Source organism: Thamnophis sirtalis, unplaced genomic scaffold, assembly GCF_051295495.1.
Source record: "Thamnophis sirtalis isolate CommonGarterSnake01/CBP01778 unplaced genomic scaffold, rThaSir2_p1.2 scaffold_9, whole genome shotgun sequence".
NCBI classification, from domain to species: domain Eukaryota; kingdom Metazoa; phylum Chordata; class Lepidosauria; order Squamata; family Natricidae; genus Thamnophis; species Thamnophis sirtalis.
Genome location: NW_028261389.1, coordinates 58,787,197 through 58,800,447, shown reverse-complemented (window position 1 = coordinate 58,800,447; position 13,251 = coordinate 58,787,197). Strand labels below are relative to the sequence as shown.

Here is a 13,251-nt window from a genome sequence, read left to right as displayed (position 1 = left end):
TTAGAAACCTCGTAGCTGTCCTAATGGTGGGGGAAAGCAGAAGTAAGTGTTATATCTATTCTGTAGAAAGCAGGCACAAGTTTAGAAGCCTCTCCCATTAAATGGATTTCTTGGATGAGGCCTTGGAAGGAAGAAGTGACACAGTACAATTGCTGTGCTTTCGTAGGGGGTTGTGCTGCTTGTGAAGCAATGTCAAAAGACTACTTTTGCATGCACCTTCATGGAAGCTTTGCACAAGTTTAATCTATATATGATAAAACAAGTCACACAAACACTACAAATGTTAGGATTCGTATTCAAACACAGGAATCTGGTTTCTGCTCATTTCATGGCTAGAAATACAAAACTGCCTGCACAGAGTTTACTTATGCATGGGGATGCAAATAGTTCTGTAAATTTGCCAAAATTGGGCCATTTCTCTTTCTCTTATGAATGGTCATGCATGCACATTTGTGTTACATCCAAAGCTATGAAGAAATGGCAAGACAGCATCTTAAAAGGGAACTATATATATCAATAGGTTCTTGTAGAAATTTTGTATGCTGTCATAATCAGCATTGCTATGGGAAAACTGCCCTTCCAAAGCTTGGGGATCCCAATAATACTTAATAGTGGCACTTTTAAGGATAAACATGTTGCAATTTTTCTGGTAAGTAGAATTTAAGGATTTGTATTGTACATCCCAAGAGCATCACCCGCCATTCCAATTACCTTGGTCCTTGTCTCTCATCCAAGTGAGCTTCGCCTTGACAATTCATGGGTTCTGCTCTAATCTTGATCGTCAAAAGATCAAAAGGCACCTCAGTGTAGTATTCTTTGATTTTGGGGTCAAAATTAGGATTTAAGTCCAAATGTGGGCTAGTGATGATCTGCCTGATATGAGGTAGTGTATCTTTATCTGTTTTATAGGGAGGGAAAGGGAACCATTAAAAATGCTTAAGTACATTAAATCAGTGGTTTAGCTCAATGTTTCTAATACTGTTGCATTCAATTAATACACCATTCCTTCTATTAGCCAGATACGGCAAAATAACCAACACAAGATTTAATGGTCTTCCCTCCCAGATTTTAAAAATGTTTCTCAACATGAATAGCCTCATAATGAGCTGTTTTGAGGTTATATGTAGTAACGCTTTAACTAGAAATAACAACAACAACAGCAACTCAGGCATTACCTTAACAGTTCTTAGGTCCTTGGTTAGATTAAATCTTAAATAATGATAATAATAGTGAGATTCAGATTCTCTCTTACCATGACTGCAATGCATTTCTTTAGCCAGCTTTAAAATGTGTAGTTCTAGAAATTATAGAAACACAAGTTAGGATGGCTTGTCATTCATCCACTGCATCTATCTGCATTTGAGAAAAATGTCAGGGAATGTCCAAAAATCTGAATAAAACTATATCAGTGCTAATGTATAGCCTTTCATAAATACCATTTGTTTTCAAGAAATTATCTTTATTTTTGTCTATCTTCTTCTACCTTCTATAAAAGGTAGAGTAGGATTGATAGATTCCTGATAACTAAAAGATTTCTGTTAATAGCTACATTAATGATCAAAGCAAATCTTATAATGATCAATGCCTTTAGCAGGGAAAGATGTAACAACTGGCTCATGAAATTAAGTAGCCACAGGAGAATCACAATAAATCCAGCTATGTAAAAACACTTCTAAATAGTTTTATGTATTCATTCAACATATGAACTACCTAGTACATTGACTTCCACTTCATAGAAAAAATATCAAAGGGTTTTTATAGTGAGCTGAAACATATGAAATATTTTCTGTACAAAACAGTCCAGTTGGATATATATTTTGGCTTCTGAATGGATTTAATTTAGTGGCAAATAATATTAAATGAGTACAAAAAATTAATGTTACCTTTATCTTTTTCCTTGACTGTGGAGGATACCCTTAGTTGAATGTTGTCTTTTTCTGAATAAGAAATCCTAAAGGTTAAGTAACAAAATAATGTCTTTATAATTAGAAATTCAAGCACAATCCAGTTAAAAGAATGGAAGAAAGAACTTCCAGCAATGTATTTTTTTTTCATTTTTAAATGATTTTTTAAAAGTTTGTTAAAATGAGAATAGACTTCTAGTAGTATAGGCAGAATTTATTGTAGTCCACAATTTTATTAAATGACTTGTACTGTTGCTATGATTGCTGTTTCTGATTTTGTATCCTGTTTATGGTCATCCTTAATTTAGGATTACAATTGGATTTATTATTGTAAATTGTAATGGTCATAAATCAAGGCACCCATGTGACCAGACCTTATTTGATGATATTCTTTTGGTAGTCATTTAGTGCAGAGGTCCCCTTGGCGACAGCCCAATACAGGGCTGTGACCTATTCACAATAGGGCTGCCTGAATATGCGTGCACAGCTCAATATGTACAAGAAGCAGGCCATTGTGTGCTGCTTCTGACCATTACAATACAGTTAAACTTGCACAAGTTGAGTTGTGTGCTGCTTGTGCAAGTTGAGCTGTGTATTCACACATGTGCAATGGCCTGCCATTCACGTGGCCTGGTTCCCCTGTCGCCTCACAGGGCCAAGCCTCAAAGGTTGGGGATTGCTGATTTAGTGAATCAATAGTGGTTAAGTGAACACTGCAGTCATAAGTGTAAACCAATTCATCTAAATGGGCATTTGGGGGGGGGAGTTACAAACTATGGTCATGTGACTACATAATGCTTTAACCACTGTAATTGGTTGTAAAGAACAGCTGGTTGTCAAGTTCCCAAAATATGGCCATGCAGTGACATGCGCTCAGCTTTAGCCCCGGTGAGGCTGTTTTTAGACTTGTGGACTTCAACTCCCAGAATTCCACAGCCAGGCATGCTCAGTTCCGATTTAAAGCGACAGCATTTTTCCCCCTTGCAAAATAAGTTTTCCCGTTCTTTTTCTTCTCCCTCCCCCTCCTTCCTCCCTCTCTCCCTCCCTCCCCCTCTTTCAAACAGACACACGCACACAGAGAACTTCGATCCTTCTCTCATTCACTCACTCTCAAACACAAACACAGAAGTTGGATTGGATATATTTTCCAAAGGCTTGAAAGCAGCTCCTCTGCCATACCCCCCCTTCCCTGTTGCCTTCCAATCAAACTTTTTGAATTCCTCCCCCCTCCCCACACACGCACCTTTTCCAGCTGTTTCAGAGACGATTTCAACTCTGCTTTTCCCTGCCCCGCCCTTTCCTCTTGAAAAGCCAGAGCTCTGAAGTCAGACTGAGCTAGTCGCTCCCAGAAAACTCTAAAAAGCCTCTAAAAATGCCCTCTACATGAGGCGAGAGAATACTTGCCTCATTTGCATAATAAATTCTTCGCTTGTTAACCCTTGCTTAACTCTTAAAAGGCGAAAAAATCCTTATGCAAAAGAGTTCTCTGGCCTCCTCCTAGTTAATACTGAGAGTAGACACCAAGCCACTGTGACTTGAAATCTGGTAGCAACTACCCTGGCTTTAATTATTTTAAGAAAATTATTTAAAATCCTTTCCTTTCCCTGAGGAGACTGGTGAGGCCCCGCCTCCCTTGCCTCTAGTGACTGCACGTCCCTGTGGCCATGTGACCATGGAGTAGAGTGGCACAATATTTTATGACAATCAGAAATGCTTTACAGATCATAAATCACTTATTCTGGGTCTGTCGTAATTTTGAACAGTTGTTAAAAAATCAGTCATAAGTCATGGACTACAACAAGTGATTTTCAGGATTTTTAAAATGATGAAATATACTCATTTGTTTAAAATTAGTAATGAAATATGGAAAAATATAAAAAATTGCTTGTTTTGTATGTATATTTATCTCGTTTACTCCCATTTTAAAATTTCTCATAGTTAAAAAACATCTATCTACTAAATTATATTCAAAAAAAGAGTTTCTCATGCCACAAGAGACTTATGGGCTAATAATAATAATACATAAAATGAACTACAGAATTACTTTAACTTTAAAAGAGTAATTGATCCCAGATATATAATCATCTACTGCATTTAAGAAAAGGTGATTAGTTCTCATGTAAATACACTTTTATGAACTTTAGATTGCAATTTACATCTTCATTCTCAAATAATTTAATACGGTGTTTAATGACGCTAATCTCAGTTTGAGTAGAATGTTTCCTCAGTGCAAATAATAGGGTTTTTATTGGATTTATCTAAAAATTCAAATAATTATAATTGTTGTAACAGAAAATTGATTATAGCTACAACTTTGTATAACTTTTAAGATACATTTATTCCTTCAAGTCAGCTTGTTTCCTGATTACTTCATAGACTTAATCCAAATGACAACATGGACATTTGTGTTCCTGCCTTCTTTCTGGGTGGTTCCCCCCCCCCCACACACTTTTTGGTTCTCACCCAAGATTTGACCATTTAGCTGTCATCAAAGGCTTATTTCTTGAACGGTTTTGCCTGTTGAAAAATTGTAAAAACTATTATATGTTACTAATTCATTGTATGCTGGAAAAACAAAGAAAGACTTTGTTACAATTTGTACTGGAGTTACCTATTTGCAGAAAGAAAAAAAGAAATGAAGTAGAACAAAGTGATAAATAGATAAAACATTTAGAGTGCAATTTAGACAACCAGAGAATCTGGACATACTAATAATTTTTGTGATATATACATAAACTGTACATATTATCAAAAATGTTAACTTATCATTTGAGGTTTCTGAAGATCATCACTGAAGTTAATGAAATACAATATTTAAAATTATAGAACAGGAAAATAAGTAACTATGGTGTTTTGACTTGACGAATAAATTATTGATTTTGGATGGTTATAGTAAAAAAGATTGTTTATTGCAGAATAAAGTCAATGTTTCTAGATTTATTCTATGCCACTTTGTACTAAATTGTCAAATGCCTCTTTAAATGCCTACCTTTTAAACATAGATGATTAATTAAAAGTAGAGAATAAATCAAGCATTAAATGTAGAGAACAAATGAAATATAAAGTATAAATCAAGCAATTAAACATTCAAAATATGAGAAGGCATAAAGCAATACATACAGACATTTTTAAAATACAGTGGCAGAGTAATTAAATCTATTGAAATAACTTGTTTCTTTTATACAGATGGTTTTCTTTCCAGCTTTGGATAACTTCTTATTCAGACACCGGGCCAAATGCAGTTTCTTCATTTTATTTCTATAACATCCACAGGGTATTTAGGAGTGCAATTTTCAACTCTTTCAACTTTCAACTTTAATAAGATTTGTATGCTGCCCACTCCCTTGGGACTCTGGGCGGCTCACAACAAAAGTAAAAACCTATAAAATTTTAAAAATGCAGTTATTAAAATTAATCTATCATCCATTCAATCAAGTGGGGCTGGATATTAATCAACAGCCCCAGGCCTGCCGGAACAACCAGGCCTTGGTTGCTTTACGGAAGGCCAGGAGAGTGGCAAGGGTCCGGATCTCTGCGGGTAGCTTGTTCCACAACTCATACTCAAAAGCCATCTATTACAGTAATAAATGTGCAAATGTAGAATTATACTTTTAAAGGGTAGCCAATTTAGGATCATCTTGTCAAAGTTAATTTTATTTTATTTTTTGAAAAAAATTATTTTAATTGAACAAAAACACAAAAAGGAATCATCCTTCATTACATCTTGTAGAAAGCGTGTCGATTGGTTACAGATAACTTTCATGCATTTCTTCTACAGTCATTACTTATAGCTCACATTAGATTATACACTTTAAGTCAAAAATCTTTGTATATCTTACTATCAATGTACCACAATTCTCATTTGACTACAATTATTTGAACATGCTATTACCTCAAATCATTCATACTTAAAGACACAACCACATAATGGCATTCATTAGCTATTTTAAAAAATCCTCCAATAACTTTACACCTTTATAGCATCTTTTAAGTAAAAATCAATTAATAAAGTTTCTAAGCCTCCGCCCCATTTTTTCCAACTCACTGACTAAAATTTATATCCAAGTTACTTTAGCCAATACCATAGTATATATTGTTAAACAATGTCCATTAACATTTCCTTGTTGTTATTATAATTGGCTAAAAATCATTTACTATTTATGCCCCATTTCTTCTCATCATCCCTCCCTCCCCCAAAAAAGCCTTACACCTTTATTACAAGATCTAAATAAAATTTGTTAATAACATTTATAGGTCTTTTTCCCAAGTCACAATTTACAATTTATATCCAATATTTCTTTTACTAAATTGTTAATACATGTATATTTCATTACGATGTATCCATTATCATTTCAATATTATTATTTATGGTTAATTAATTGTTAGCGAGTAAACATTTAATAACAATCTAAAACAATCTACGGGTTACAAAATTCCTACTTATAAATCACCAATAATTTTAAAAACCTATTTTTTTATTACCAACTTTCATTGTCGACCTGTATCTTTCCAATAACAAAACAGTCTTATCTCTCTTGCCAATTGTGTAGTCAGTCTTCTTTTTATCTCCTTTATAAGGTTTTTATAGGCTTCTCTACGCACTTTGTTGCTTGAAGGGTCTCTCAGATAATCTCCTTGCCCACCAGTTGCTACTAAAGTTAACCTGTCTTTATTTGTCAATCTTGCTTCTGAAAAAATTTCTCTTCTTATGTCTATCATCATTAGTATTTTTTTCTCTTCTGTGTCCTGAAATCTGGATTCGTCGAATTCCCTTTTCCACATTCCCTTTCCATTTTCACCCACATTTGCTCCATTAATAAATTCATCTATTGTCTTATCTTTGTCTTCTATATCTTCATTCTCCCCTTTAATTTTGGGGGGTCCAACCCCATCATCTTTTGCTGTGAGGAAGACTAGTCTTTCCAGCTTCTTCTCAATTCTCCCATATCCTTCCAATAGATTTTGAATTCCAGCCAAGATATTTTGGAATTTTAAGGTTTCCTCATCTAATTATTGACCCATGTTTCCAAAAATGTTAAGATTTGCTAAGCAGTATAAAGTGTTAGGAGGAGGTTTATCAAAGATTGCATTTCTGCAAAAATTATAGAACTACATCACAAAAGTCTATTTGAATTTCTTTTTGTTAATTCCTCTTAGTATTTTTTTCAAACGTAGGCCTCCCCCCCACCGCCACTTCTCTCTCATTTATGCATAGCATAAATGGGGAAATAAAGTTTAGCATGACTTATTTATTACAGATTAAGACACATATTCTGTTAAGTACCTTATATTTGAGATTATTGAAAATGATGTCAAAACATGTATCTTAAGGTTATTTTGATTCAATGTTAATTTGTGAACAGTTATTAATATCAGGACAATTAATAAAAACAATTGTCTAACACTCTCTTTCAAAAAATAATGTGACAAAGTTGTAAACAAAAGAATTAATCAAAATATTACCTTACCTTTTTGGAAGGTTTGCAGATGCTATATTGCTAATTCCTTGGAACTGTTTAAATAAACTTGAAAGAAACCAATGAAGAGCTAGGATGGAGTTAAGCTTTTTTCCTGGGTTCACTATACGATAAAGATCATGCAGCAAAAAATGGATTTTAGGAACAGCAGAAGGGAAAAGCTGGAAGAAAAAGCAATGAGGAACAATAGGAAATTATACCTTTCATCCTGGCATGGTGAAGAAACATTAAATATGTATGTGGAAAAATATTCCCATTGGGAGAAACATTTGTTACGCAATAAAACCACAAATGTCACATACCAATTCAAACTCGCCTGGATTTTGAATCCCTTTCACAAAGTTAATCAATGGATTTATTTCTTCTAATGTTAGGCAATAATCAGAATTCTCCTTGAGATGGTCATCCTGTAAATAGATAATAGGAGAACCTTGGTTAGATAAGAAAATATTGATCATAGCATTCATATCTGGAGGGGAATTGGTACAATTATTTAGTTTTTCATTAAAGTACTTATATAGGCATAACTAATATAACAAAAAGAAAATGTTAGTAATAGAGTAGTACTAGCAGCATCCCTAGTCCTCTTCACATTCTGACATGCAATTGTTTGCCAATTTTGTCTAAGCGACTTAAAATCTCTTAGGTGATTTAGAATGAAAATTCTAAATTATGGCTGATAATATCAAAAGCTATTGGCAATTATAAGCCAGTCACAGTTTTAATATTGAAAAAACTTTTCTGTTTGCAGAATGTTGCCGTACCTCAAGCCTTACCTTAATTCTTGCTGATCGATACACATTCTGCATAGCTTCAAAGAAAGTGGAAGAAGACGTTTGATTTGATAACAGGATACGAAATGTATCTCTAAGAAGAATTTCTTTAACACTTTGGTCCTCTGAAAATGAATCTTCATCAGCTTGAAAATCAAAATATTCATGTACCTAGAATACATATTAACTGATTCAAACATTTAACCAATCTATTGACCTCAACATCTACAAATGCATACTTCCATCAGGAAACGTTTATCAGAACAGAAGGAGAAAACACATATGTGAACAGAAAATACTTCCCCAGCATTGTAATTTTTCTTTCTCTTTCCAAAAATCCTTTTACCTAATCACACAGGCCACTCACATCTCCTGTTATTTACCTATGACAATTGTAATATGGAATGCTTACCTCAAGAACAATAGGATAAAAAGTGTGTCCAAATCCAATATCAAAAGTTAACATCTGAAAGCAAGAACTGCATCTGAAATAAGGGAACTGAAATAAATTGATTTCATTTTTAAAAATTAACCTGATACACACATTTAAAAGATATCATGAATGTTTCAGAAACAAACCCTGCTAATCAGCTTCATCATGGCATGGGGGTGGGGGGAGGGTACCTTCCTGGGAAAGATGACCAAAGAACATCAGGTATGCATGCCAAGAGTATATACACCTACTTGAGACACTCCAAGTTTGAAAATCATTCCTAAAGCAAGCAGACACTTAGGTTGGGCAACAATGATATAGAAAGTACTGCATTCAAATGATCCTTTTAGGGACAATGGCCAAGGCATTATTTAAACAACTCCAGAGGTGGGTTCCTACCAGTTCAGCCTGGTTTGGACGAACTGGTAGTGGTACGGCGGCATGGGTCACTGGAACCAGCAGCGACCCAGGCCTGCCACACCCCTGAACTGGTTCTCTAGTTGGTGCCGTTGGCACTGCCATCTTGTTTTAAGTTCTGCGCATGCGCAAAACAAGTTTAATTGAACTGTAAATGTTCACGCAGGGTGTGCACATGAGCAAACCGGCAGTAAAGCTGGCCGGGACCCACCCCTGAAAAACTCCTGTAGCTTATTAAGAAAACCACATGACCAGATTGATAATATCAGATGATGGACATCTCAGGTTGACTGGCACTCAGCATGCTACTAAGGGAATGTTAAACATCATTTGGAATAATAATAATATTCATGACACAGAAAGATTAAAGCCCAACAAGTATTTAGCAATAGAAGTAGCACTTAGACTTATATACCACTTCACAGTGCTTTACATCCCTCTCTAAGCAGTTTACAGAGTCAGTATATTGTCCCCAATCATCTGGGTCCTCATAACACTTACATGTTATTTTGCCATGCAGCAAAATAAAATCCCAAGTGGCAAAGACAGAATTAAAGTAGGAACATGGAACATAAGAATTATCTGCAAATTATCATACACTATCCTTAATTTCACATGCAAGCAAAATAATGTTTGGGATCATCAACAGATTTTAATCCTACACAGAAATGGAAATTCCATAAGTTCAAGGTGGTTTTCAGAAAGGCCAAGGAAGAGATATTATTCTTTTTTTTATTTTGAGAATTTTTTTATTGTTTTAGTTAAACAGAAAAAACAAAAAAAATCATCTTTCATTACATCTTGTTGAAAGCGTATTGATTGGTTACAAATATATTCCGTGTGTTTCTTCCACAATCCTTACATGTTTCATTCAAATCAGGTTGTACGTTTTAAGTCAAGAAAAGTTATGTATTTTACTATCCCTGTACCATAATTCTCATTTAGTTACCATTGTTTAAACATGTTTTTATCTAGAATCATTTATATTAGAAGACACAACCACCTACTGGCATTCATTTGCAATTTCAATAGATCTCCAATAACATTACACCTTTATAACATATTATTTTTGATGTACCCTCGATAGTAAGAAAGCCAAAGAATATAAAAAAGAAGTCAATATGTGCTTCTCTGATTACAGGAAAAAATTTTGATTGGAAAACCAGTCAAGCTATGGAATGTGCTTTCCGCCTTGGATATTAAGCTCACTTTGTTTATTATATTAGCATTTTGTCTTTCTTTTAGAATAGATGTGCACAATCATTTTAGGTAGGGGTGGGTTGCTGCTGGCATTATTGCCGGTTCGGTGCCCGTGTGCATATTCAGTTGCCCATAAATAGGCCTGTGTATGCGCAGAACATTAAAAAATGGGGGGGGGGACATGCCGCGCCGACCAGGGAACCGGTTTTGAAGCGCGGCAGGCCTGGGTCGCTGCCGGTTCCTTTGACAACCCAGGCCAGCAAACCACTACTGGTTTGGCCTAACCGGTAGAAACCCACCTCTGATTTTAGCTGAGGGCAGCACTTGGTTCAGATGGAACCAGGAAAAAGGCAGAGCCAAGTTGAAAAGAAGAATCTATCTTCTTCATTATTTATTTTATAAACATGCTTTTCATCTCATGGGTATTGAGCAAAATTCCAGAGCAAAAGAACATTTTTATAAATAATATAAGATATTATTAACTACTCTGCTGACTTATCATTCAATCCCAACCATTCTCTCACTTGGAATTACTTCTGGGTAAACCAAGGAACATTTCTTGGAAAATTGTCTATTCATCCACTTACTGCCTAGTAGTTTGTGGCTGAGGCAGTGCTGCTTCGCTGAAAACCTCAGTTATCAACAAGAGTTTGCTTATTGCCTCTTTCATGTCATCCAAAGCCTGCTGAGGAGAAGCAGCCCTCAGAAATGTCTGAAAAAATGTTTGCAACTGTAAAAGAAAAAGAGAAACATGTTTTTTTTAGAATGCTCAAATATATATTTCTTTAACCCCAGGGAATTCTCAAAATGTAAGCTTAATCCTGCCATTTTCCACTTCGAAGAAATAGCAGACAGTTGACTATTCAATGTTCTGGCAGCAGAGATCAAGTTCAAAGGGGTTTGGAAGGATAGTTTTTTTCCTTTATACAGTTGTCTTCAGACGTACATGGAAATGAATTACAACAAAAAGAGTATACATCTGATATACATTTACATTAAATCAAGATCTCTGGAGTTGCAGAAATCACTTTATTTTCTCTTTTGGCAATGCAGGAGCTCTATAAACTATTATTTATTTCAGCTTGAGTTTCCGGGTATTTGGAACATTATGATTTTCTTATTGACAAAATGGGACAGAATCATGAAATGTCATATGGAAAGGCTTTGAAATACTCACAATGGAGAAATGGTTGAGGACAATGACCGAATTTGCAGAGACACCAAAATCAACTTGTTTGAAGAGGAAAAAGACAATGAATACATTTGTCAGTAATTGGAAATCTTTTATAGACTTCCTGCTGAAAATTGGAGGGGGGAAATAAACTTCTGATTTATGGGTTTGATAATTAGAGATAATAGAATGTGGAAAGAATGAAATCACAATATAATTTTAGAGATAAAATATAAAATATAAATGCATTTATGACTGCTATAAAAAAAGAGGGGATGTTGCTCCTTTATTTTTTCTCTTTCTTTTTTGTTGCTTCTATTTTTTATTATTTACCTATGACTTTGCTTTGCTTTTTCTTCTTCAAAATTGGTTTTATTCTATAAAAATATTTAATAAACATTAATAATATTAAAAAAATACTCACATTTATGAGCAAAGTAAATCTGGAGGTTGTTGTGTTCCCAGGTACCTGCATTCTCATTCAGGTTTATGGACACCAGCTGCTTTTTGTTTGTTTACATTTTAAAATGATTTACTACTTTTTATTTTCTACACAGATCTCAAAATGTATAATCCTTTCATAAGAAGGTAGCTAAAACAATGAAGTTTACCGTCACTGCCCTTCTAAAGAGCACCACAATGAGTGTTAAAAAAAAAGAAGCCCAAACCTCTTAGCAGGATGTTTTTCTTCAATCCTCTCTGCATTTATTTTTGTTCCCTAAAGTATATTTCTACTTGTGCTCTATAAAGGACTAAAAGATGATAGTTTGGAAACGAAGAAATTCTAAGAGACTTTCTGTCTCTTGGAGAAATTTCTCGGCCTCTTTATCCATGGTATAGAAACAGAATATTTTGGACATGTGATGCGACACCCAGAAAAATATGGCATCCTTCACTTAATCCTCCAGAGAAAGATTAAAGGCAAACGAGGTCCAGGCAGAAGAAGAACATCATGGCTTTGTAGGAAGTTATCACCCAGCCCTCTCCCAGAAAAATGAAATATCCTAGGAAATATTGAAAAGGCAGAATATTTCCCTGGATGTGAAAATGGAGAAACATGGTTTAAAGAAAGAATAGCTGCCTGCAGCTTCCTGCCCATCCCCTTTGTCAATGGACCATTAAGAAAGCCAAGCCAGTCCCTTTACATAATAAAGAGTTCTCCCCTTCAGCTCCAGGGGATGGGATTAAGGCATGATAATATTGGCCCTTTACCCAACTCACCACATGGCATCTGAGAACTCAACCAAACCTGGATTCAAAACACAGCCTAGAGAGATGCCCCTGTATGGCCCCATGGGAGTCTGACAACCAATCAGAATACAAGCTCAAGATCAAAGGCCAGAGAGGGCATAAAACCAGGGACTCAGCATCTCGGCCTTTCCTTCTCCACCAACATTGAAGCATGTGATCACCTTTTCTGTTCAGGACTCAAGCCATGTAGTCCTGTCCACCATTAAACTGTCTTTCCAAGCAGCCTCCATGTCTCCAGTGTCTTTTTCTCCACTTGGAACTGAACCCTGAAGGACATTTCTTTCATCAGTTTCAAAACCCAAAGGACTAGTTTGGACAAAACTCAGCAGCACTTTTTCATGTGGCTATTGACAAAAATAGGATTGCCAAAATGATCACCAAAGTCTGATGGTGGATATGGCACAAGAAGAAGAAGATAGAATCAGATAGCATAGAACTTTGAGATGAGAGAACAGAATTGAAAAGAAAAGGGAAAGAAGAGTTTCTTTCTTAGGAAGACTAAATAAATGACAGCTGTGCAAAAAAAATGACCATGTTTGTGACTTGCTAATTATTGTTTATCCTTTCTTTTAAGGAATAGTTTGTGTTCTCCCTCTACATCAAGAAAACTAATATGATGATAAAA

General features: G+C 35.1%; 1 protein-coding gene across 1 annotated transcript in view; it reads right to left on the bottom strand.

Annotated features, from left to right (window-relative positions):
- The window catches only part of CPED1 (cadherin like and PC-esterase domain containing 1), a 105,783-nt gene that overhangs the window by 31,905 nt on the left and 60,627 nt on the right, over window positions 1-13,251 (bottom strand). The window contains exons 8-16 of the mRNA XM_087723653.1: window positions 10,792-10,934; window positions 8,567-8,639; window positions 8,158-8,325; window positions 7,684-7,788; window positions 7,373-7,542; window positions 4,368-4,421; window positions 1,884-1,951; window positions 1,253-1,297; window positions 712-898 (exon numbers count right to left, since the gene is read on the bottom strand). Coding sequence (XP_087579779.1) covers window positions 712-898; window positions 1,253-1,297; window positions 1,884-1,951; window positions 4,368-4,421; window positions 7,373-7,542; window positions 7,684-7,788; window positions 8,158-8,325; window positions 8,567-8,639; window positions 10,792-10,934 — 1,013 coding nt within the window. The remainder of the gene's footprint in view (window positions 1-711; window positions 899-1,252; window positions 1,298-1,883; window positions 1,952-4,367; window positions 4,422-7,372; window positions 7,543-7,683; window positions 7,789-8,157; window positions 8,326-8,566; window positions 8,640-10,791; window positions 10,935-13,251) is intronic.